The 26,711-nt window shown below is 45.0% G+C and overlaps 1 protein-coding gene across 12 annotated transcripts in view; it reads right to left on the reverse strand.

Moving 5' to 3' along the window:
* The window catches only part of DGKZ (diacylglycerol kinase zeta), a 138,673-nt gene that overhangs the window by 35,341 nt on the left and 76,621 nt on the right, over positions 1-26,711 (reverse strand). For 8 of the 12 annotated variants that reach the window (XM_079950828.1, XM_079950831.1, XM_079950829.1 and 5 more), the window contains 5 exons: positions 9,981-10,089; positions 8,644-8,739; positions 5,937-6,014; positions 5,330-5,386; positions 2,047-2,115 (listed from right to left, as the gene is read on the reverse strand). In XM_079950828.1, coding sequence (XP_079806954.1) covers positions 2,047-2,115; positions 5,330-5,386; positions 5,937-6,014; positions 8,644-8,739; positions 9,981-10,089 — 409 coding nt within the window. Of the gene's footprint in view, positions 1-2,046; positions 2,116-5,329; positions 5,387-5,936; positions 6,015-8,643; positions 8,740-9,980; positions 10,090-14,746; positions 15,634-22,857; positions 22,929-26,518; positions 26,542-26,711 lie in introns of those variants that run through there. The other 4 variants (XM_079950830.1, XM_079950826.1, XM_079950827.1 and 1 more) reach the window with 3 other exon arrangements.

Consider the following 26,711-nt stretch of genomic DNA (forward strand, 5'->3'; position numbering starts at 1 on the left):
CCACCCTCCCCAGCTGAAGCCGGACTCAGAGCAGCTACAGTAAAAATAACAAAGTTTACATAAAATCACAATCAATTAATTGAAATACATTCTAAAATCAATTCATTCTAAAATCAATTCAAAATCAAATTAATGGCAACCATCAAGTTAGAGTTCTATGAAGATTACAGAAGGAGAGAGGGGGTCAGACTGTGCCTTGGCCAAAGGCCTGGTGGAACGGCTCTGTCTTGCAGGCCCTACGGAAAGATGTCAAGTCCTGCAGGGCCCTAGTCTCTTGTGACAGAGCGCTCCACCAGATCGGGGCCACGGCCGAAAAAGCCCTGGCTCTGGTTGAGGCCAGTCTAACCTCCCTGTGGCCTGGAATCTCCAAAATGTTTTTATTTGAAGACTGTAAGGTCCTCCATGGGACATACTAGGAGAGGCGGTATGAGGGTCCTAGGCTGTATAGGGCTTTAAAGAAAGAATATATTGTGGACAAATATCCTTCATCAGACAGATAACTGTTGTCCCAATGTGCTAGTCTTTATAGGACCAAAAGGAAGTGCATTTCCCCTCCTACAGTCAGGGCTTTCCCCCCCGGTGAGTTCCGGCACCTCTGTAGCATGTCGGTGTGGCGCTTGGGACTACACGACAGAGGCTGTGGGTGGAACAGTGATTGGTAGGGCGCAGAGAAGTGAGCTCAACAACTTTGGGTGGGTGTTCCCCCTACGTTTCTGAAAATGGTCTGTGAGTGAGAAGCTTGCCATGAATCTCAGTTATGACACAGGGGTGGTTGTTGTTGTTGTTACTGTTGTTAATGTGATTATATAATTATATAACAATTATAATACATATGTTGCTGTTGTTTGGAGAAGGAAAACTCTGATCCCTCAGCGCCTTGAGGAATATCTTTGGGAGAAGAAAAGGCTAAGGAGTAAACTCTACACAAATCCAGATTAGAGTCCCTAAGACTGTTGAATGGCGCCTTGTATGCCTCCTTCCAGCAACTCCTGAAGCCAAGCTGGGGTCAAATACATTCGGTGCTCCTCATGCAGTGGCCTGACTTCACCCCGCGAGGCACACTCTATTGTCTCTCAAGACAAACAGATGCCAACAATGATAGCAATTTATTTCTAAACCACCCATCATTTGAGAATCACAAGGCTGCATACGACAATAATTTTTAATAATAATAATAATAATAATAATAATAATAATAATAATAATTTATACCCCGCCCATCTGGCTGGGTTTCCCCAGCCACTCTGGGTGGCTTCCAACAAAACACTAAAATACAATAACCTATTAAACATTAAAAGCTTCCCATACAGGGCTGCCTTCAGGTGTCTTCTAAAAGTTTGGTAGTTATTTTTCTCTTTGACATCTGGTGGGAAGGCATTCCACAGGGCAGGCGCCACTACCGAGAAGGCTCTCTGCCTGGTTCCCTGTAACTTGGCTTCTTCGTAGTGAGAGAACTGCCAGAAGGCCATCGGTGCTGGACGTCAGTGTCCGGGCAGAACGATGGAGGTGGAGGCGTTCCTTCAGGTATACTGGATAGAGGCCGTTTAGGTCTTTAAAGGCCAGCACCAACACTTTGAATTGTGCTCGGAAACGCACTGGCAGCTAATGTAGGTCTTTCAGGACCGGTGTTCTATGGTTTTGTTGGCCGCTCCAAGTCACCAGTCTAGCTGCCGTATTCTGGATTAGTTGTAGTTTCTAGGTCACCTTCAAAGGTAGCCCCACATAGGGCGCATTGCAGTAGTCCAAGCGAGAGATATATATATTAAAGCCAGGCAATTCAAAACATATTGTGCAGAAGACTCAAGTTCTCTCAAAAGCCTGACTAAACATGCCTTCAGATGGAAACAAAGAGGTGATACTGATGAGGCCTCAGAAAGATGCAAAGCAGTGTCAGAAAACAAAACTTCAGTATCGCTTCCCAGCAACTGAAGCACCTGATATAAGCTCAAGTTGCGTAAGAATCTTGATCTGAAAAGATTTTTTTGCAATCCCAGTTCCAGCTTCATTGTACCCTTCAAGCTATATCAGCACAGGTTTCCCCCTCACCTTTCCACACTGTCGACATTTCCCTTCCTGACGTCTGCGGTGTACCCAATGATGCCGCACAACTGTAGGCTGTGGAGAAACATGTGAACAGTTTAAAGGACGAGGAAATGGGAGAGACACATATACCGTCCCCTGAGTACACATCTAGGCTGGGATGCTTAGAAGCCGAGGCCTCCAATGCTGCCTTGACAATCCAGAACAGAGTAAGCCAGCTTCACCTTCCCCTGCTTCAGAACCCCCTCAAACTCAGAAAGTATGCCTCAGAGCCAAACAAGGACAAATGCAGAGCACTTCCAAAGGAAAGTATTCAGCGCCCATTACTGAAGATGAAACAAGTACTTTCTTTTTAAGATACACCAAACCAAAACTATTCAAAACGATATTTCATGGCATTGAATACAAGAATAGTCTACCATCTACATATTTGCCGCGTGTAATACCTCAAGGCTATGAGCAAGCAATCCATGTTGCAACACAGAGAGATTATGCTGTATGTAGCCTTTCTTTCTGAAACGAGGTTAAAACACAGGAGTAACAGGCAAGGCTGTGCTTAGTGGCAAAGAAACAAATTCCTGGTCCCATTTAACAACATGGATCCTCACGGCTTCAAATTTCTTAAATTGTTATAAGTCGAATGAGTATAGGCCGTTTAGTGAAATTACCTTAACTTAACCACAACACGAGATACCGTAGTTTTCGCTCCATTACACACATTTTTTTCCTCCTAGAAAGTAAGGGGAAATGTCTGTGCGTGTTACGGAGCGAATGCTTCCCTCCTCCGTGGTTTCAAGCGGGAGAAGAGCCGCTGAATGGGGAGGAGAGAGGGACAGAGTGCCTGCTTCTTTAAAGGAGCAAAGCGGGAGGGGAAGGGAGCCGCTTACACAAGTGTAAGGCTCTCTGTATCTCTCTCCTCCAGCTTTGCTGGAAATAGCAGGAAAGATTTTCAGGTCGCTAAGGGGGGGGGGAGGGAGAGAAGCAGAGCTTGCTCCACGCGTGCTCCTTGTCCCTTGAGTGCTTTTCCTTCCCTCCCCACTTAAAACGTGGTTACAAAGCACAGATCCACATGGATCCTCAGGATTTTTGCACTGGGTCACCCCAAATTCACCATCAGATCACATAGCATGTCCATGGCTACAGTTTGCACCAAAAAAATCACGCACCCACTGTTGCCTGGGGCCGCAGTGGTGCAAAAATGTGGTTACATACATGGATCCACAGGATTTTTGCATTGGGCTACCCCAAACTCACCATCAGATCACATGTCTGTGGCCACAGCATGAACCACAAAAATCATACATCCACTGTTTCGTGTCGAATATTTTTTTTCTTGTTTTCCTCCTCTAAAAACTACATGCGTGTTATGGTTGGGTGCGTGTTATCGAGCGAAAAATACGGTAGTTGCTCATTTCATGGTTATGTCGAAAATAAAGTTCTGTGGGATGCAATCTGTAGCTTTGAAGGTGGCTGATAGGATGATTTTCAGCAATCCCATGCACTAAGACTTCTCTCATTGACTGAAATCAATGGACAGGGGCAAAGAGCAGGGCTTTCTCTGCAATTAAGTGCCCTCTCCCTTATTGGATTTCTTACTCTTCCCCACCACACTGCCCCGTTGCAAAAAAGAAGAAGAAGAAGAAGAAGAAGAAAAGGCCTTACTGGCTATCTTTGTCTCTCAGAAATTAGCTAAAGGCATTTTATTTCAGCTGGTGTTCAGAGGCAGAAACAGATGCCAATTTTATGATAACTTGTTATTTTTTTATTCCCTGTAAATGTTTAATTGTTTATATATTTTTATGGTTGTTAATGTTTTACTACTAACTATTGCTCTATTCTTAACTGTAAGCTGCCCCAAGAGCCATTTTATAAAGGCCATGTGGTAGGATATAAATGCAATACATACATAAATAAATTTGTGCAAGTATTCAGCAAAGACCAGAATTTACTTTTTTTCCTAGTCTCTGTTGAAAGCGAAAGCTCCAAGCACTACAACTCAGGAAAATGTGACCAGGTATTTATTTTTACGTCTTTTCCTGTACAATCTTCTTAACATTTCTTGAACATTTCTTATTCACCAGATTCATTCCAATAATGATCCTATTAGGAGTCAGAAAGGTTGCACTCAAAGACAGGCTGCACTTCTAATCCCACCATGCCAAGAGAAAACACACCAAAAAACAAGTCAGGATAAAACCTACGGGTTACCATAGTGACTTGGTTACTAAGAATGACAGTTACAGTGGTACCTCAGAAGTCGAACGGAATCCGTTCCGGAAGTCCATTCGAATTCCAAAATGTTCATAAACCAAAGCTCCTGCAGCCAATCGGAAGCTGCGGAAGTCGCGTCGGATGTTTGGGTTCCAAAGAACGTTTGCAAACCAGAACACTCACTTCCGGGTTTGCGACACTCGGGAGCCAAAACGTTAGACTCACAAGGCGTTCAGGGTCCAAGGTACGACTGTACACCTTCGTCCACTGGGAACGCTATGTCTGTATGTTAAAATTGCTTGGCTCTTTAAAAATATGTTCGAAGGAAGATTCCTTTAGGTCTATATCCAGTTTGAGAGCTGGTGCAAAGTCTGTTCAGGTGAAGCACGGGTTCAAGTTTTCTCTATGAAGCTGTAAGTGTGTGGATGTGTTAAAATCTCACTTCAAGTATGGACGCTGCCTGATGGTTTGCCAGTATGGATACTCATTGGCCCAGCCCTCTACCTTTCAGCACCATGGAGAGTTCTCTTCCTCTAGGGACTGAACTAAGTGGTGGAAGTATGCAGTGACTAGCCACGCACTCCCCAGCATACACCAGTCCCTTCAGAGGTTATCACTAGTAGTTCAGGAGTAGCCAATGATGTTTTTTACCCCTGATCATTAGTCATACTGGTTGGTGCCGATGGGAGTTGTAGCTCAACAGCATCTGAATGGCATAACACTGGCTACCTCTGTACTAACTGGTAAATCAGTCCACTCTTTCCTTAGATTAGAAAATTCCACTCATAACTATAATGTATCAATAATAGATAATGGGTGGCATCTCACTGTTGTACCTCAATGTGCAAATTTTCAAAAGAAATGCTCAGGAGGGATGGGCCATAGTGAGTCTTTTACTGCTCAGACACATGTTAGCACCTCAAGTTCAGGGAGGTATTACAACTTTAAACCTGGCTATGGGCAGTTTGTCACCTCAGAACCGAATGAGGCCAAAGATTTCACAGCCAACTGCATCAAAGGGTGCATGCACACAATTTCCTTGTGCTACAGATCAATAAACAGTCCACAAAGCTCTTACCTCTCGGACATTTCTTGATCCAGATTCCCTGAAGGAAGGCTTGCATCGAAAATTTATCTGCGGATTTAACAGAAAGATGGGTGGAAAGCTTTGTTGTTGTTGTTTTTTAATATAACATAAAATGTGAAGCATTTCTGTCCTGTGAGGACCACATTATTTGCCATTCCCTCTTTCCTCCCACTCAGTCCTCTCAATGAATAATTGAGCATATGCACATATGAGATTACTTTATATTGAGTCAAGCCATCAATTCATCTAGCTCAATACTATCTATTCTAACTGGCAGCAGCCCTGTAAGGCCTCTCACAGAGGCATTTCCCAGCCCTGCTGCTTGAAATCATTTAAGTGGAGATACCAGAGACTGAACCCAAGGCCAGCTGGATGCAAAGCTATCGGCTTTGGCATCTCTAAATGCAAAAGTTATTTGCCTACAGAGTCAAGAAGGAACAAAATATGACAGAGGGAGCTTGGTTCTTAGGAATTTCTCCTAGCAGGCATATAAGCGTTCATGGAAATTGGATCTGGCAGGAACGTTCCTTTTTTACAAAGGAGGTTGATATCCCATCTCTCCAAGCACAGACTAAGAGCTTAACTAGATTTTACTCACTTTCTCTAGCTGTTCTATGCAGGGTGTGTGGACTACAATCTTGCAGGCAGCACACTTGCGCTTGGAGAGAGGTTTTTGCTGCAAGACAAGGAAGACAAGAAGTTTACATCATCTGCGAGTGACTGGCAAGCCTGCAACCAGCTCAACACTCAAATAACTGTTTGTGCAGAGAAGAAACCATATGGAACACACAAGTGTAGGGTAAGAATGCTGCAGGTAATGGCTTCCTCTTCGTCCTTCCATCCCAATATATGCACCAGGGGAGAGGATGGAGATGGAATGGATTGTGCATGGAGTGCATTACCTCCCACTTTTGTTGGCCTTAATGAAGCAAATGGAATCCAGGCACTGAAATATATTGACCGACTGATCACAGCCCCTACCCGCAAAGCAAAGGGTGCCATCAAAGGGATAGCTGGAAATATGTATTTATTTCTATCGTTCTGTATACTTGAGGTGGATTCTCATTTCCCCCCCAAAAGCCTTATAAATTAAAAACATAAAAACACCATGCAATCAGGGGGAGAATTACAAGCTAATTTAGATGAATTTGCATCAAGGAAGTTTCTTCCAGCTCTACAAGATAAACATAAAGCTTGTGATTGCATTTCCGCCTGCTTTTCTTTATTTTAAAATCTTCCTGGAAAGCTTTTTCAGTGTGACTCACCCTTTTGAGGCAGCCAAAAAAGATACAGGCGCACAGTACAAAAGGGGGAGGAAAATCCTGAATTCTAATACTAGTAAGATACAGTGGCTAGAATGAATAAAACTCATTTAGGGCAGTTTGTAGAATTTGCTACTTTAAAAAAAAAAAAAGTTGGGAGGGCAAGGAAGGTCACCAAATGCTGAACAACAAGTATGCAGAGATAAGGAGTGTGTGGACATTTGGCAGAATTACCAACTTATCATCACAGAATAACAGAAGTGTAGAGTTGGAAGGGTCCCTCGTCCAACCCCCTGCAGTGCAGGAATATCAACTAAAGCATCCATGACCTCTGCTTAACGAAGGAGTGTCCACCACCTCTTGTGAGCATCAAACTGCCAAATAGTTCTTCCTGATGTTTAGTTGGAATCTCCTTTTTTGTAACTCGAATCCACTGGTTTGGGTCATACCCCCCAGATCAGGAGAAAACAAGCTTGCTCCATCTTCCATGTGACAGCCCTTCAGATATTTGAAGATGGCTACCAAACCTCCTCTCCATCTCCTCTGTTCCAGGTTAAACATACCCAACTCCCTCAACTGTTCCTCACAAGGCTTGGTTTTCAGACCCTTGATCATCTTGGTCACCCTCCTGCCCATCTAGCCCACTATTAAGAGTGGCAATTCATTCAAGGCCCCAGGCAGCGTTGCTACCTCCAATCTTTTCTAGCGAGTGATGCTGGGGGAAATGAGTCTGGGTCCTTATGGGCGGTATTCAACTAGGTTTTACCCAGAATCAACCCACTTATTCATATTCATGAATTTCAATGGATCTACTCCCAGTAAAACTTAGTTGAATTACCGTATTTTTCGCTCTATAACACGCACCACACCATAACACGCACATAGTTTTTAGAGGAGGAAAACAAGAAAAAAAATATTCTAAATGAAATAGTGGATATATGATTCTTGTGGTTCATGCTGTGGCCACAGACATGTGATCTGACAGTGAGCTTGGAGTAGCCCAATGCAAAAATCCTGAGGATCCATGTGGATCCATGCTTTGTAACCACAGAGGAGGGAAGGATGGGGAACCATGGATCCTCTGTTCACGACTGCGGCAGATCCCCCCCGCCATCCGCAGGCATTCGCTCCATAACACGCACAGACATTTCCCCTTACTTTCTAGGAGGAAAAAAGTGAGTGTTATGGTGCAAAAAATACGGTACCACCCTAAGTACACAAAGCATGTACTCTGCCGCTGAACCATCGTTCTCTATAATACATGAAGCTGCTTTGCACAACATGACTAGTTTGCCCTTGCACTGCTTTCCCTCAAATTGTTAAAAGAAGATACGGGCAGGGTGGGGGGAGGCGGGAGAAATAATTTTGATTGGGACCTTTCCATGAGCAAAGAGTTTAAGCCCTGCTTGGTGGTGCCAATCCAGTTCAGGCCCTCTACCTTCAGGTTTTGGTTTTTTTTTAAGAGCTACAAAAGAACAACCTATGCAGCAAATATCACATCTAGTTTGACCCAGAGGCTGTTGCCTGACTGGCAGCAGTTCTCTGAGACCCTTTTAAATGGAGCCGCCAAGGACCTTCTGCACAAAAAGCTCATGCTCCACCACCAATACATTGCCCCACTTTTACTTAGACACTTTTGTAGAAATACGCTGTAAATGTGCAGGTTCTCTCTGTGCAGCTAAAAACACTACACACACACACACTGCAACTCAAAACAATAAGCAGAAAGGTTTCTCATGTTCATACTTCCAGATTTTGTGCTAGACACCATATCCCACAATGTATGCTAAGTATCCTTTAAAAATCACCAGGTGCCAATACCCACTGCACAAATAGAAGTGATGTGAAGGGCCACTCCCCCCCCCCCCCCGTACACCACCCTCATTTTCCCCAAAGAAAAATATTTGCTCTTGTAACCTCTGCTTGATGGTGTTCTGGGATGTGCAGTTTAAGGCATTTTTTTGTTTCCTCCACTAGATGGTAGTGCAGACTCACACAAAAATCAAGTTGACCAGTTAGGGGCATCCTCTTGCCAAGACTTACCAGCATTTTTGCAACACAGTTTTGTTCCCCCACATAGCAGAAGTCCCCAGAGACATTGGTTTCAAACCAAATGTGCTCCCCGTAAACTGCAGACTCCTGAAAGACAGAAGTAATGTGTTGTCATTCCACAGTACTGTTGCAGGGTCACACTCAGTTCAGAACCTAGCCACAATTCCATCCGGTCATTAGCTTCAGGGGAACTAACTTGCCTCCCCACTTCAGCCCCACAGATGAACTGAGTCAAAACTACACATTGCTTTAACAGAAGCTTCTTTCTGGCAATACTCCACTGCCACACACATGCCTCAGCATCATCCTGTTGCACATTCTGCTTCCCTGTGCCCACCAGTTATTTGCCACTGACCTGAAGCAGGCACAAGGAAAGGATTTGGTTCAGCCTACAAGCACGACATGAGACACGGGTGGCGCTGTGAGTTAAACCACAGAGCCTAGGACTTGCCAATCAGAAGGTCGGTGGTTCGAATCCCCGCAACAGGGTGAGCTCCCGTTGCTTGGTCCCTGCTCCTGCCAACCTAGCAGTTCAAAAGCACATCAAAGTGCAAGTAAATAGGTACCGCTCCGGCGGAAAGGTAAACGGCGTTTCCGTGCGCTGCTCAGGTCGCCAGAAGCGGCCTAGTCATGCTGGCCACATGACCCGGAAGCTGTACGCCGGCTCCCTCGGCCAATAAAGCGAGATGAATGCCACAACCCCAGAGTCGGTCACGACTGGACCTAATGGTCAGGGGTCCCTTTACCTTTACCTTACAAGCACGACATACCAATAGCTCTGATCAATGGGAAGCATAGAATGGCCAAATACTTTCAGGTATAGATATGGGGACAGGAGGGGACTTGCCAAGGTGGCAGGAAATAAACAGATTTCAACACATGGCTCCCATTTGACCTTCAGACTTCAGAGGTTAGCTTTGAGTTCACCCACATGGCAGCTTCCCATGCTGCCAGTTATTGCTGTAATGCAGAGCACAACCAGAGCTACAGGAACCATCCTGTGGAAACTCAGGTACCATCACTCCAGAGAAATGCACTACTTGTTTCCTGTCTTTCTCCCATGGAACTCAAGGTGATACTTATAGGGTTCCGTGCCATTTCCCATACAGGCACTGACCAGACCTGCTTGGCTTCAGTAAGGCTGATGTATCAAATAACTTGACTTCAGACTACACCCTGGCCAATGATACCCTTGCTCCAGAAAGCCACCTGTGTGTGGATTTGCACTGGGCAAAACTTATGCAGCCAAGCCAATGGGAAAGAACCCATTCATTATCTTTCCCTGTACGCCCCCCCCCCCCGCCACAAGGGGAGAAGGTAGCACTTACGCTCCAGTCGACAGTACTGCGGATCTCCCTGTCTGAATCGCTTCTCAGGGCTAGTGGGGGGGTTGGCTGGGCAACCAGGTGCTGGAGACCAGACTTGGCAATAGCTTTTCTGAAAGACAGGAAGAAGATTGTCCATAAAAACACCTGAAATCATATTAATCATTATTATTCCTAAATGCAGCATTTGCAAGCCTTCTGGGGGGGAAAGGATGCTAAAAAGAAAGGCATTCCATGTGTTAATATCAATTCCAAAAAGCTGCCTAAAATGAGGCAGAAATTATCGGAAATCACAGAGTAGGTAATACTTACCCAACTCAATGGTAGGCAGTAAGTTTTATTTTCTACCTTGTGGCAGTGAAAAACAGACTATTCTTCATAACTGCTTTAAGTCATGCCACACAGCAACTACTAATAAATGCCAAGTTACTGGCATGCTGAAATCTACCATGTGGATTGGGCATTTTGTACCATGCCACTGCAAACACCAGCCATGAAGAAAGGGACGCAGTGGTTTAGTTTAAAAAATCCAAGTGGCAGTTGAATGTTTATTATTTCCATGAATCCTTCCTCCCAAAGGTGTGTGTGTGTGTGTGTGTAGAATATTCCATAACAGATCACTATTCTCTCAAGTGGATGAAGACTAATAACACAATAACACAGGCTTGTGAGACTCCTGGGAAGATGAAACAGAGCCCAGGTTTCCTGCTGCTTCTGAAGCAAAACATTCCAAGGCTAATTGGGGTGAGAGCGGGAGAAGCAGCTGGGCATCTCAGAATTTTAGAGCGCATATTTAAGATCACACATGGGTTTTACTCTAGATCAATTCATCAAGGACAAATCATATTCGTGTTTTTTGTCCTCCTCACAATGTATATGTGTGTGTGTGTGCGCGCGCATGAACACACACACACACTTTTTATCCCATCCTTCTTCCAAGTAACTCAAAGGCTTTTATCCTCAAAAATTCTGAGAGGCTGAGAACACACAAATGGCCTGAGTTACCGCAGTCAACTTTGTAGCTAAGCAGGGATGTGAATCTACCTAAGTCAAACATGGTAGCACTACACCACACACAATCAATGTTACAGTCATAAAGGTCCTTTAAAACTACTACTACTACTACTACTACTATTATTATTATTATTATTATTATTAATATTTGCCACTTCTGAATGCTTTTCCTATTCTCTCTCTCCCTCTCTCTGTTTGTTTTTGTGTGTGTATGTGTGTGTTGTGAAATTGTATAAAGGGACATTAAAGCCATACATGTCATCTTTTGTGCGCATCTTAATACATTAACTGGTCAGAGCTGCTGCTCATTTCACACAAAGACCTTTTACAGGAATCTGGCTCCTCCATTATTCAAACACCATATCCAACTGGCAATTCTTAGCCAAGGTAAAAGGCAACCTGCAATACCAAACAGCCTTTTGGGAAGATGCAGGAAAAAAGCCAGCTCTTTGATGGAAGAGCACCCTCAAGGAGCACACAGACCTAGTGGTGGGAGGAAAAAATCCTTAAATAAGAGACACGGGGGGAATGATTAATGGACTTCAATGTCTGTACACTAATGCGCAAAGCATGGGTAATAAACAAGATGAGCTTGAGCTCTTGGTACAGCAAACTAAATATGACATAATAGGCATCACTGAAACCTGGTGGGATAAGTCCCACGACTGGAATGTAATAACGGAGGGATACAATCTATTTCAGAGAAACAGACCAGACAAGAAAGGAGGAGGAGTGGCGTTATATGTCAGGGATGTGTATACCTGTGAAGAGATCCAAGATTTAGAACCTCAAAGTCAAAGTGAGAGCATTTGGGTCAAAATTAAGGGAGAGAAGAATAACAGGGACCTCATTGTGGGAGTTTACTATAGATCCCCAAGCCAAACGGAGGACATAGATGATGCCTTCCTGGAACAGATGGCCAAGCATGCAAAAGGAAGGGAGATAGTAGTAACGGGGGACTTCAATTACCCGGATATTTGCTGGATGTCAAACTCAGCCAAGAGCATAAGGTCAAACAGATTCCTCACTGGCCTTGCAGACAATTTCGTTGTCCAGAAAGTGGGAGAAGCAACAAGAGGAACAGCCATTTTAGATCTGGTCCTAACCAATGTTGATGACCTGGTTAGTGGGGTAGAAGTGGAAGGATCATTAGGCGCGAGTGATCATGCTCTTCTGAAGTTTACTATACAGCGGAAAGGAGCAGCCAAGCATACTAGGACTCAATTTCTTGACTTTAAGAAAGCCGACTTCATAAAACTTAGGGAAGTGCTGGGTGAGATCCCATGGACAGTAATACTAAAAGGAAAGGGAGTTCATGATGGCTGGGAGTTTGTTAAGAGGGAGATAGTAAAAGCACAACTTCAGGCAATACCAATGAGACGGAAACATGGAAGGTGCCTAAAGAAGCCAGGGTGGCTATCTAAAGAACTTTTAACTGAGTTAACATTAAAAAAGGATGTGTACAAAAAATGGAAAAGGGGGGAAACCACCAAAGAGGAATTCAAACAAATAGCCAGCACGTGTAGACACAAAGTCAGAAAAGCTAAAGCACAGAATGAACTCAGGCTTGCTAGAGAGGTTAAAAGCAACAAAAAAGGCTTTTATGGGTATGTTCGTAGCAAAAGGAAGAAGAAAGAAACAGTGGGGTCACTCAGAGGAGAAGATGGTGAAATGCAAACAGGGGACACAGAAAGGGCTGAGCTCCTCAATGCCTTCTTTGCCTCAGTCTTCTCCGATAAAGAAAACAATGCCCGACCTGAAGAATTTGGAGCAAATGATTCAGCAGAGGAAACAGCCCAGAATAACTAAGGAGATAGTACAAGAATACTTGGCTAGTTTAGATGTATTCAAGTCTCCAGGGCCAGATGAACTGCATCCAAGAGTATTAAAAGAACTGGCAGATGTGATCTCAGAACCACTGGCAGTCATCTTTGAGAATTCCTGGAGAACAGGCGAAGTCCTGGCAGACTGGAGGAGGGCAAATGTTGTCCCTATTTTCAAAAAGGGCAAAAGAGAGGACCCAAATAATTACCACCCAGTCAGTCTGACATCAATACCAGGGAAGATTCTGGAGCAGATCATTAAGCAAACAGTCTGTGAGCACCTAGAAAGGAATACTGTGATCACCAATAGTCAGCATGGATTTCTGAAAAATAAGTCATGTCAGACTAACCTGATCTCGTTTTTTGACAGAATTACAAGCCTGGTAGATGAAGGGAATGCAGTGGATATAGCCTACCTTGATTTCAGCAAGGCATTTGACAAGGTGCCCCATGATATTCTTGTAAAGAAGCTGGTAAAATGCGGACTTGACTATGCTACCACTCAGTGGATTTGTAACTGGCTGTCTGACCGAACCCAAAGGGTGCTCATCAATGGTTCCTCTTCATCCTGGAGAAGAGTGACTAGTGGGGTGCCACAGGGTTCTGTCTTTGGCCCCGTCTTATTCAACATCTTTATCAACGACTTGGATGATGGACTCAAGGGCATCCTGATCAAATTTGCAGATGACACCAAACTGGGAGGGGTGGCTAACACCCCAAAGGACAGGATCACACTTCAAAACGACCTTGACAGATTAGAGAACTGGGCCAAAACAAACAAGATGAATTTTAATAGGGAGAAATGTAAAGTATTGCACTTGGGCAAAAAAAATGAGAGGCACAAATACAAGATGGGTGACACCTGGCTTGAGAGCAGTACATGTGAAAAGGATCTAGGAGTCTTGGTTGACCACAAACTTGACATGAGCCAACAGTGTGACGCGGCAGCTAAAAAAGCCAATGCAATTCTGGGCTGCATCAATAGGAGTATTGCATCTAGATCAAGGGAAGTAATAGTGCCACTGTATTCTGCTCTGGTCAGACCTCACCTGGAGTACTGTGTCCAGTTCTGGGCACCACAGTTCAAGAAGGACACTGACAAACTGGAACGTGTCCAGAGGAGGGCAACCAAAATGGTCAAAGGCCTGGAAACGATGCCTTATGAGGAACGGCTAAGGGAGCTGGGCATGTTTAGCCTGGAGAAGAGGAGGTTAAGGGGTGATATGATAGCCATGTTCAAATATATCAAAGGATGTCACATAGAGGAGGGAGAAAGGTTGTTTTCTGCTGCTCCAGAGAAGCGGACACGGAGCAATGGTTCCAAACTACAAGAAAAAAGATTCCACCTAAACATTAGGAAGAACTTCCTGACAGTAAGAGCTGTTCAACAGTGGAATTTGCTGCCAAGGAGTGTGGTGGAGTCTCCTTCTTTGGAGGTCTTTAAGCAGAGGCTTGACAACCATATGTCAGGAGTGCTCTGATGGTGTTTCCTGCTAGGCAGGGGGTTGGACTCGATGGCCCTTGTGGTCTCTTCCAACTCTATGATTCTATGACCACATGAAGGATCCCAGCAACCAAGAGACCAATGCAGTGCAGAGGTGTAATATGTCACAGTTGGAAACTCCCATGTTCAAATCCCTGCTTGGCTATGATGCTTACTGGGTGTCCTTGGGTGACTCACTTTCTCTCAGCCGAATGAACTCAGAATTTCTTGGAGGAAGAGCCAGACAGAAGTGCAACTGGCGGAAATGGGGGCGGGGGGAGAGACCCACTGCACCTGTCCCGTTCTCAGAAAGACACAGCTGAAGCGTGCTTCTTTCATAACTAACAATCTGCAAGAAAGCACTGTGGTTGTGAGTCAGGGCTGTGCTGGTCCTCTCCCCTCCACCTCTACCCCAAAGAGCTTAGTACCCCTGATAAAGCCATACATACGGCAGTAGGGCTCTGCAACCTTCAGGGGAGTCGCTGCCGCAGCCATTGTGGGCAAGATCCATTCCCAGGCATTTATGGGTAGTCAACGCCAGCCAACTGGTCCCAAGAGGAACCTTCCACCTCCTGGCAGCCCTCCGCGTCCTGCATGACTGGAGCAAAGCACCCGGCTTGGGGGTTTCACTTGAGCGCCGCCTCTGGCTCAAGCATCTGTAACGGCCTTGAAGCCCGTAGGCTGCTCTGCTGTGCACAAACTCTGCTGGGAGGAGGTGGGAGGACCTGCGGCGCAGGTAATGAGGGTCTCGCAGGAGAAGCCTCAGGTCGGCAGGGTGCTGCGTAGCAGGAACAGGACACCGCGAAAGCTCAGCTTGCAGCTCCTTCCTCTCCTGCTCTGCTTTCAGGCCAGAACCTTCAGAGCCTGAAGAGGCAGCTTCCTCACTCCAGTCACTCTCCTCAAGCCCCTCCTTGGGGGACTCTGAGCTGGAGCTCTCAGTGCAAGGCGACTGCCTCTTTCCTTCCGCCTCATACACCTGGATGAGGCTGGCCAGCAGCAAGGAGGGCCCTATGAGATGAGTATCTATGGCGCGTACTCGCCCCCCGCGCTTCTTCTGGACGGAAAACCGAGGACTCAGGCGAGGGGTCGTGGTGCTGGATCGCCTCCTGCTGGAGCTCGCCCTGCGTTTGTGCCGGGAGCCCAAGCAAGACAGCCCTTGCAGATGAGCGCAGGATTTGCGGCGGTGTTGCGTTAGGGTGGCAGAGGGCTGGCCCACCACAGAGCGCCGCCTTGCTTTGCTGGCCGGCAGGGCCACCACACTGGTGCGCCGGGGCCCTAGCGGCGCAGTCTTCTTCCTGAAGTGCCTTTTGAAAAAGGATTCCATAGCAAATGGGGGCTGTTGACAAAGAAACCAGGTGTTTTAAATGAGGACTCACCCTCCCACCTACCTAACCTGGCCTTCAAGATCTAAATGAATAAATCATGGGGCACCCCAGACCCCAAGCACTACTTGGACACCAGCCCCGGCCCTCACCGACCCTCCAAGCTCCAGCCAATTCTTTTTGGCCATAACCAGTCCTGTGTCAGCTTCTGACGCCCAAACAATAAGACATCTAGTACCCTCTCACTTAGTGGAGCCAAGTCACCCAAAATATCCAATTCACCACACAGCACTAGGGGAAGAGGAAGGGGGACACAGAGAAAGAGAAAGAGTTTCACTTATGGGGAGATTACTGAGCCAGAAAACTAGTACTGGTGTTATTGTTATTTGTGGAATAACAATATGTGGAATGTGGAAAAATGCAAGAACTGAAAACGGTGCTGAAATGGCTACCATGTGACAAGTGGTGGTTCCCAACGCAAACTCTGAGGCACATGGGTGAAATCTAAGTGTCCGCGAGTCAACGGTTCATACTAAAAGGAGGTGCTTTGGCTCCATGGACTTTTTCTGCATCTGCTATATCCCATAACGAGCAACAAGCATTTATATAAAGACACCACCACTTGTATATAAATATGCAAAAAAATAGGAAGCAGCTAACCTTAAATGAGGGACGCAGGTGGCGCTGTGGGTTAAAGCCTCAGCGCCTAGGACTTGCCGATCGAAAGGTCGGCGGTTCGAATCCCTGCGGCGGGGTGCGCTCCCGCTGCTCGGTCCCAGCGCCTGCCAACCTAGCAGTTCGAAAGCACCTCCGGGTGCAAGTAGATAAATAGGGACCGCTTACCAGCGGGAAGGTAAACGGCGTTTCCGTGTGCGGCTCTGGCTCGCCAGAGCAGCGATGTCACGCTGGCCACGTGACCCGGAAGTGTCTCCGGACAGCGCTGGCCCCTGGCCTCTTAAGTGAGATGGGCGCACAACCCCAGAGTCTGTCAAGACTGGCCCGTACGGGCAGGGGTTCCTTTACCTTTAACCTTAAATGAGGTGTTAAGGATAAAAGCTGCTCAGGCTACTTCTATTCTATTTTAAAACAGCCTGGGCCTGAGTGCAAACAAAATACATGTTGGTTCAATCTGCTTCCTGCTTGTCAACTGTACACAGAAGATCAAAACTGGAAGAACAGAACATTTTCCATTTCGTGAAATTTAAAGCTCAGTTTAGAGAATTTGGTCCAATAAAAAAACAGCCAGAAGCAGACTATGAATGAGACAAAAGATGACAAAAGATGCGTCTGTGAAGCAATAGCAGAGCTCTACTGATGCCTAATAATGGAACAACAGGAATTCTTTTTCTTTTCTTTTTCTTTTAACTACTTGCCAGCACTCACTGTGCTCAATGCTCAATGAATAACTGCTCAGAGTTCTAAAATACAATTGTACCCGAGGTCTCTTATCTTTCTATATCTGCAACAAGCACTCTGTTCAATCCCAAATGTAAAGCACATTTTAGGTCCCTGTTAGTCATACTCTCTATATGATGTGAGTAAACTTCAAAAGGATTGCTTTTTTTCAAGCAACAGTAATTCTTAATAGTCAGAAGTATCCAAATCTCACTGCAAGGCTCAGCAACCATTCCAATCTGCAACTGGATAGTCATACGTTTTGTGCAGAGCAAAAATGACTCATGTTTCTTGATTTAATCTATAGCTCCTAGTTTTGATAGGATATCAAAAGACAGTAATCTGATGATATCCAGGTATCCCACACACCTGCCATGAGGCCAAAACTTTACAGAAGTCTGTTAAAACTGGGCAGGCAGATTATGTGGAAGTTACCCTGCATTAGCATTTCTTTCAAGCAGTCACTTTCCACAGCAAGTAATTAGAGATTCCTTTAGATTTGCATTTAGCTCCTACATACAGCAATGAAAATGTCTCTGTCACTCAAATCTGGGCAGCCCAATTTGTGTATTATACAATTTGTTTGTTAATTATACTATAAATACGAGGCATTTTCTAAGAGCTGCCCCTTGCACATGCTACAAAAAGTTGAGAAAGAAGCAGTGGAAAACTCTTCTTGCCTTGACATTTGCTCATGGCACTAAATAACAGTCCTCTATTACTCTTGCATTATTTGTATAGTGAAACCAGTTATACACAACGTGCCCTTTCAGCTGTCATTGTTCCTTAAGGCTGAGAACACAGCAAAGCATGCGATGTGACTCCTATAGTAAAGGTAAAGGACTTCTAGATGGTAAAGTCCAGTCAAATTCAACTATAAGGTGCAGCACTCATGTCCGCTTTCGGGCTAAGGGAGCCGGAGTTTGTCCGCAGACAGCTTTCCAGGTCATGTGGCCAGCATGATTAAACCGCTTCTGGTGCAACGAAACGCCATAACGAGTGCCGGAGCACACGGAAACTCTGTTTACCTTTCCAACACAGTAGTACCTATTTATCTACTCGTGTGGATATGCTTTCAAACTGCTAGGTTGGGAGGAAGTCTACTATGACAGGCTGCTGTGTCATATTGTCCCTGTTCTTGCTGCTTCACAGTTAAAAGTTACAAGAGGGAATCCTTGCTTTTCTCCCAGATTTTGAAACCTTGGCAGAACAAAGCACTCTCCCTTAGCCTGTAGAATTCAGCCCAGATTTGAAGGAAATGTAATACCTTCAGAGTCAGCAGTAGTAAAGCTAAAACAACACAATTTTATTGGGAATAAATGCTGGGATTTTGTTCTTCAAATCTATTCAATTCAATTCAGTTTAATGGCATGTATTGTAAAGTAATTGTGGATAGGATTGCTGCCTTAAACATATATTTAAACTCGTTAATTTTTAAAAATCAGCTTCACAGCCAGGGTTCATTGTGCCTCCCCACCCCTTCTTGTACAGCAAACACATGTGCATTAGTTTTCCCAAGCACCTGAGTATTACTTGTCCCTTTGATTCTCAAGAGAATGTTATGGGTATTGGTGGTTTAATCCTTTCACATCCAGGGTAGAAATGCAGTAACCTTTTTGTACCTCCTCTGCCAGCCTCCAGCACAGCAGGATAGTAATAATTTGTTTTGGGGTTTGGTGGGCTTATATACAAAGCGGCCTAACACTATCCTTTCACTCCAGCAAACTGAATGTTACTGAAGATTCCCAAGTCAAAACATACACTGAAGATCAGTAAGAGACCACACGGGGATAATTAATTCTGAATTTTAGAGCCTGTGCAGTGTGACCACAAGTAGACCATAAGGGAAGTTATGTCCCACTGAATTTGGCGAGATTTGCTCCTGAACATTGGTACGAGTGCACAGAAACATATTCCTGATGTGAATAAAAGTTTTCCCGGACTTCAGTCTGTTTGCATGTACAGCATGTGCTGGTATCCCGTCAGAGCTTTGAAATACTCATTATGGCATAAGCTTTTATGCACTATAGTGCACTTCGTCCTGCATCTAACAGAGTAGGCTCTAGTCCATGAGGGTTTACACCACAATAAATCTGTTAGTCTTTAATGTAGCATAAGACTTAGTAGGTTTTGCTGAAACAGACTAACACAACTACCCCTCAGGAACATATTGCCAAAAAATGAGTTTCGGAACAAACCTGTTGTTCTAGTGTATTGTTTGGCTTTAAGTTCATAAGTTTATTGTTTTAGTGATGTCTTCCATCTGAAGTTGACCAAGAATACAAAGTCTGTCAGCCTACGGGCTGGTTTTCTTGAGCTGGCCGTCCAAGACTGCAATGGGCATCACATACAGCTCAATAAAGGCAATTCCTGAGGAAGCTGGTGAGGAGTTTGGTCAATAAACTAGCTTTAAAATGCTCTGTCCTCAAGAGTGGATACCGAGGGGGAAATCTAGTGTTTCTAATTAGTTGCAGGTCCCTTGAGTCAATCCCTAAGTGGACACTTATTCAGGGTTAAAGCAGAACTCAGTTCTGGAAAATAATAATGGACTGAAACATCTTGACAAGCTGCTTTCCAGAGTTGGTTTTCACCCAATTCCATATAGCACAGTGCAGGAATAGGCACCTATTGAGTGAATAGGCATAGTAGCATTTTTTAAAAAAAATATACTTTAACTAAACTCAATCCGCTTTTGTCTTAATTGCTGGCCACCCAGATTCTATATGAAGAAAAGCTGCTGATATTCCTGATGGTAGAGAGTATAGCTTCCGGGGGTGGTGGTGGGATATTTTGCACAGTTTCCAAAACCTTAATGGCATGTGAATCAGTGACACAGATTTTGTGCACTGCTTCCATATGACACTTTCCAAGAGAGGGCTTCGCTAAAGGTTAGACCCAGGTATCTAAATGAATGAGTCTGTTCTATAGTTTTCTGATCTAAACACCACTTATACCTAGGACTGTGTTTGCCAGAAGTAATAATCTTGGTTTTAGAGTAATTTATAGATAGGATTTCCTGTTTACCGTATATGCTGATCACCTCCACGAGATTTCTGAGGCCCAATCAAGAAAGAGGGAAGCACTAAAATTATCTGTATACATCAAGACTGAGATCTTTCTGTTTGTAATTACTGGGGGGGGGGGAAGGTTGCATTGGCCAAATATGACACCAAATCATTACTATAAAAGTTAAAAATAGTTAGGGACTCTGTCTCACTGACTTCAACAAGTTATGCATATTTTTCTCAGCATCACTCTCCCTAAATGCTCAACCATGGTTGCATTGTAACGCACTCTTACTTTGCTTTTAAACCTGTTTTTGTTTGTATTGGTGTTGCGATACAATATTAAAATTTATTTTTTTAGATACCTCCTCACTAATTTTTAACCTCTAAATTACAGCATAAACTAATTTGTTTGCTTTACACCTTTTGGTATCCCCCTTGTTCACTGCATCCCTAACACCCTGGCAAAACAAAACATATGCCTGTCATTTAATTCCTGGTGTTCATACTAAACTTTCTGTTAACCTGCATAATTAGCTATGTAAAGGTCAGGTTAGCAAACTCCCTGTATTAACTTACATAACACTCCCCTTTAGGAATGGGGCTGCCCCACCTATGGAGCTGAGAGAAGAGATCTTACATAAACCAACCTGACTTTCACGTTGAACCTCAACATGAGTTTCAAACCTCCTATCAGGCTGGCAGAAGAATTCATTTAACAATCAAAAGACTTTTTTATGAACAAAACCCGTACTACATTTTGCCGAACTGAATGATATAATAATCTGTAGTGTTTGTGTGATGAGAATGAAAAGCTTTAGGTGGAATTAAACATCATGTTATGGTGATCGTCCTGCCATGACAAACATTGCAGCTTGCTAGGTGGAACGATCCCCACAGGCTGTTCTCCTGACCCCCCCCCCCCCCGAGCCAATTCTGGGGAGCGTTGGGGGAGGAGAGGAGAGGGGTGGAAGCCCTTGCAAAAGCCTTATGCTGGTGGGACTTAGGTGAATCATGCTCTTTGTGTCTCTGAAACTGTAGATATCGTAAATATTAGTTCGTGTGAAGCAAAACTTATTTTTTATTATTAATCATTATATTTATGGATTGCCATATCATCAGATACCTCAGATACCATCACAATGTACAATGAATAATAAGCAACAAAATTACATCTGAAACTAAAACATATTCAAAACTGAAATATCCACAAAGCAACAAACCACACAGCAGCTGCTGCATATCTAATTGAAAATGGCCTATTGCATTTACTCAGAGTGCTGCTAATCCATACTGAATCTTTGCAGCGGAAATAAGAACATTTGTTGTTCTAGCATTTTTGCGTATCTGAATATGCTGCATAAAGAAGTCTTACAGAATTTATTTCTGATATCCTTAAAGTCAGGGGGGGAGGGGGGAGAAAGAGAGAGCAACACGCAACATGCACACACAGTTTCTCTAAAGGCCCTGATTCCGGATCATAAGCCCTTTCACTAGCAAAGCTTGGGGCTTTGATCTGCTAATGATCTGTAATCAGGGTTGTGATAAGCTTAACTTAATGGGGCATGTTTTCCTTTCAAAAGGCAGCTGAAACTCCAGCTTAATAATCAAGCTGGGTCAAGTCACACAAAGCATGTTCCTTCCTCTCAGCCTTCTAGCAGGAAGTGTGGGTGCCGAGATCAAGTTCCACACATTTCACTGTATCTTGCCTTATTCCCTAGAGAGCTAAGCAGAGCCAGGAGAAAGTTCAGTGCAAAAGGCTGTCAACTGAGATATCCCCAAATCCAAGGAGAGTTTCAGCTTATTGCTCTGCACTGTCTTAACACCACCCCCTGCATACAACAGGCTTGGCAATCCCCAGCCACAACTCCCAACTCAGGAATCCTACAAGTCACTAGGCAGTTGACTACAAAGGCTCCAACCATCAGTGCCCCCTGTACGTCTTTTGGTGTGTAGAATAAATGATGTGTAAAATGTGGGTATTCCTGTGGCCCGCGCTTTGCCATTTACCCCTAGAGTAAGACACAAAGCCTGTTGTATGCAGCTAGCCTGGGACTAGTTTACTTGCAACACAGGTTAAGAGAGGTCACAGGAATGTCCATTTCTCTCCCTTCCAAAAGGCAACAGACTGCAAAGAGAGCATGTTGCAGGAAGGGCAGACCCTGAAGCCTGCCAAGTGGGGTTTTTCCTATAACATCAGCTACTAGCATCCCCAGGATCAGGAAACTGCTAGAAGTACAAGCGCTATTAATAATCCCCACTGTTGACACAGGGACCTCGTGGGCTCTGCTCACTATCGCTTTGCCATCAGAACGCTAAAAACAGGCAGCCGCGGAGGCTTGGGAAGCTTGGCCGGGGATTCCGCTCCAACTCCGGTGCAGCTCACATGCCAGAGCTTTCCTTCAGCTCGTGTTTCCTTACTCCCACACCCTCCTGACATCCCAAGATGCACTTTCTCATATACGAAGCTCCCTCTGCCTCCCCTCTCGAAGATCCTCTTTCCATTCTAGCTGGGCTGTTGCATCTCCTGATCTGCAGCGGTTGCACCACACAGCACTCGACCATGCTGAGCTTGCCAAAGGCATGCAGGAAGGAGGAGGGCTTTCCTTGCTATGATAGTTGCCAGGCCCTACGCTCCGCTAGATGCAGCGCACGAGATTAGATGGGCCATTTGTGGTTGAGCAGCATGACCGAAAGCCACAGTGGCTTGAGAAGAAGGAGGGTGCGCATTTCTCACAGGGTCTTCCCCTGACTCGACAGAGTTAGCTGGCCAGGCCCAGTTTCCCCTTTCATTTCCCAGTAAACGTGGCACATGAATCATACACCACATGCACCCACCTGGCACCAGAAGCATGCAGGGGATGATCCTTGAGATGCAAAGCCTCTTGAATCATCTGAGGCACTCGAGTTCTCAGTTATCGGAGAGGGACACTCAACATTTGCCTGAACAGAAGTTCTCTTTCTCTCTCCCCACCAACTGCCTTTTAACCAGAAAGGATGTGCTTGTTAAGCTGCCAAGAACTCTGAAGTACACAGGCAGTTATCACAGAAGCCTCCGCAGTTTGAGTGCCTGGCCTTCAGAGCCAAGCTTGCACGTACGTAACAGCCTTGTGGGGTGAGAGAACCAAGCTGGCTGTGCGCGAGCAGCAGCCAAGTCTTATTTTAGGGCTCGCTGAAGAACCACAACCAAGTGCCAAGGCCTGCTCGAGGAGCAGGTGTGTCTGCTCACACTCAGACTTGCTACTGAGGAAAGCAGTATTGGCAATAAATGGGGTAACAGAAGCATTTTAACAACAGCCAACTGCCTCTACCAATGGAGGATTTCTGTTCTCTTCTGCAGCTAAACAAGACTTGCCCCAGCGGCAGGGACTGGCTGGACAATAAGACTGGATACTGAGGAGTGGGCACCAAGAGAACTGGGGTTGGAGACTGTCTTGGAAGACTGGGTCAGTGGTCTAGGGGAGCCTGTAACAGCTGGAAGATGAGAGTCTGAGGCAGAAGAAGCTGCAGGATTGGAGAGTGAAGAACAAGTGCAGGAGGGAGGGAAAGGTCAGGCTGGTGTAGAGAAAGGGGCTTCCACACCTCCTCCTCCTCCTGCCCCCACCTCTCTTGCTGCACGGTCTCCCAGGACCAGAGGTGAGAGGAGCAGAAGTGGATTGCATGCAGGCAGAATCTTCGCCTGCTTGTGAGCAGCTCAGGTGGGGGAGATACATAAGCTGGACCTCTCTGTTACAGCAACTGACTTTTCCTAAACTGGAAGTGTACTTTTGACAGTAAAGCGTCAATTCCTCACACTGGACATTCCTTGCCTGACGGTACCGTGACACCTTGCCAGGCAGTCATAGGGTAGTCACAGAAATAATTATCCAGATACATGTGCAGGTCTCTTGGAATGAATGTGAAAGCAGCCTCTACGCCAGAGAGGGGGAACCTGCAGCCCTCCAGATGCTACTGGACTACAGCTCCCATCATCCATGCTGAATAGGTCTGATGGGATTTGGAGGCCAACCAAGTCTGCAGGGTCACAGGTTCTCCATCCCTGCTCTATGTGTTTAGTTCTTGGCATAACTACCTTACACACCGAAACCATCATGGCCCCTTCCTCCAAGGACACTGGAAACTGTAGTAAAGGTAAAGGGACCCCTGACCATTAGGTCCAGTCGTGACCGACTCTGGGGTTGCGAAACTCATCTCGCTTTATTGGCTGAGGGAGCCGGCGTACAGCTTCCGAGTCATGTGGCCAGCATGACTAAGCTGCTTCTGGTGAACCAGAGCAGCGCACAGAAATGCCGTTTACCTTCCCGCTGGAGCGGGAATTTATCTACTTGTACTTTGACGTGCTTTCCAACTGCTAGGTTGGCAGGAGCAGGGACTGAACAACGGGAGCTCACCCTGTCGCGGGGATTTGAACCGCCAACCTTCTGATTGGCAAGCCCAAGGCTCTGCGCCACCCATGTCCCTCTGGAAACTGTAATTTTGTGAAAATGCTCAGAAATCACTAATCCTCATCACAGAACGATAATGCTTGGGCTGAGCAGCATTATGACCATTAAATGAATTTGAAACTGGTTTAAATTGGATGTGCAGGCACACTTAACTCACACGTGTCCTGTTCTAACAAGTCCTAAAGTACTTATGGAGTGCATCAGCATGAACAGGTCAGTGAAGACAGTTCTAGAGGAAGGGTCAAAGAGCACTGCCAACTTCCCCAGCATTTCATTATTAGCAAATATCCCTTTTCTTATTACTTCAGCATTGAGAACCCACAAAGAAGCAGCTCATATCCCCAAAGACACACAGAGAAACTCCATCCAACCACATCGCGAGTAAGCTTTGTTCCTGTAGAAACCTTCTGAATGGAAAAAGAAATTCCATTATTTTCTTAAGCAGACTAAAGTACGGCCTCAATATCTACTGACTTATGTCTTTTGGTCTGTGACTTTCAAATTTATAATTTGAAAGACATAATCTTTAAACATATGGCACAACAATGGAGCAAACTGCCTAGGCAGGCTCTGGAATCTTTTCTAGCATTTTTTTCCCAGTGAAATGATGGATAACCATCTATCTCTACTGGGTACAGAAAAACGTATCTGATAGTCTGACTAGGTGCCTTTCTGGGGATCTTCCAACCCTGTGGGTTTGAAAAAACAAGCCCATTTGTAAGCCTGTGTAACTAACAAAAACAAATAATACAGAGATGGTTTATTAATTGGGGTGGGTGGGTTAACAAAGCTACCCAAAAGAGACATTGACTTTATTCTGAAATACCGTAACTCCCCCTTAACTTTCCTTCTTTGTGCCTGAAGGACTGACAGAATTTCTGGACTTGCAGACTTTTGATAAGGCAGTGAAAATATTTTGCAGCCTTCCTGTTTTATACTTATATTTATCTATACCCCAGAGTCCTATCATAAAACTTAGAGCAGCCTTCTCCAACCTGGTGCCCTCCAAAATATTTAAATCATACCTCTCATCAACCCAAGGCAGCATGGTCGTTAGTCAGGAATGATGAGAAGTGTAGTCCAAAATAACAAGAGTTGTGGAGGCTGATTTGAACAGTTTACAAGAGGCTACCAACCATCTCCCTTCCCAAGCTCTGTTCAGGACACAGCCAGCTCCCACATCTGACAGGGCAGGGGAGCATAATCCATAAAGCTATTTCATTTCTGTCCTGCCAAGCAGAATGCCATAAACCAGTCTTGACTAAAATAAGTGTGTGTGTAAAATTACCAACTCCCCTGTCCAATGAAAGTTCAGTACTTCCGAAATTTAATGTAGAACCACCTTCTGCTCTGCAAGTTGAAGCCATGAGATAATACTATCTCAAAGAGTTGCAGATAGCTCTTCTTAATATAATTTTGTGTTTGCTGGCTCCAGTCTGCCCAGTAACCATAGCTCTTCAATCTTAATGTTATGCTGATGCTAATAAGCTTTTGCCAGGGATGCAGAACCAGACGCACACAGTCACAGCAGGCAAGGGATGGCAGACTCCTGCTTCCACAGCTTTGTTCCTTATCCATGTATCAAGCCTAATGCGCAGCAGCAGCAGGATATATAGTCTTACTACTTAGTTACCCAAATCTGGCAGAAAGGAAGACATTCTTCACATTCATGCACACACAAACATCACATAGATAACCATCTAGACTGGGGAAAACATGCCGTAAAATGCATTCACTGCCATGTTTCAACAATGCTATTTACACTAAAATAAACTGTTAGAAGACTGCACTCTAAGAAGAGACAAGAAAAGCAATGCTTCATAGTGTGTTCATGGAAAATGGGCCCTTGTGGGCTGAACTGGACCTGCTACTCACCAGAGCCAAGCCCTGCATCCTATTTTAAATGGCAGGAAGGAACATGAGAAGCAAGAAAGAAGGAGTTGCTCTCAACACATCCAGATAGGAAACGGGAAATGCTAAGTAACTATAGCCCAGCGCCCCATACCTGCAACAAGATGGAAGGTCAAATGGTGCAACTTTCATATTTAGCTCACAGCAACATAGGAAAGCTGCCTTATACTGAGTCAGAACATTGGTCCATCTAAGCTCAGTGCTGCCTACATCAACAGGCAGCAGCAGCAGCTCCTCTCTGGGTTTCAGATAGTATTCTCTCCCCATCACGCTTGGAGATGCCAGGGATTGAACCTGGGTCTTCTGAATGCCAGTCTGCTTCTGAATAACAGTTGC

Source organism: Podarcis cretensis (genome assembly GCF_951804945.1).
Source record: "Podarcis cretensis genome assembly, chromosome: 1".
Lineage (NCBI taxonomy): Eukaryota > Metazoa > Chordata > Lepidosauria > Squamata > Lacertidae > Podarcis > Podarcis cretensis.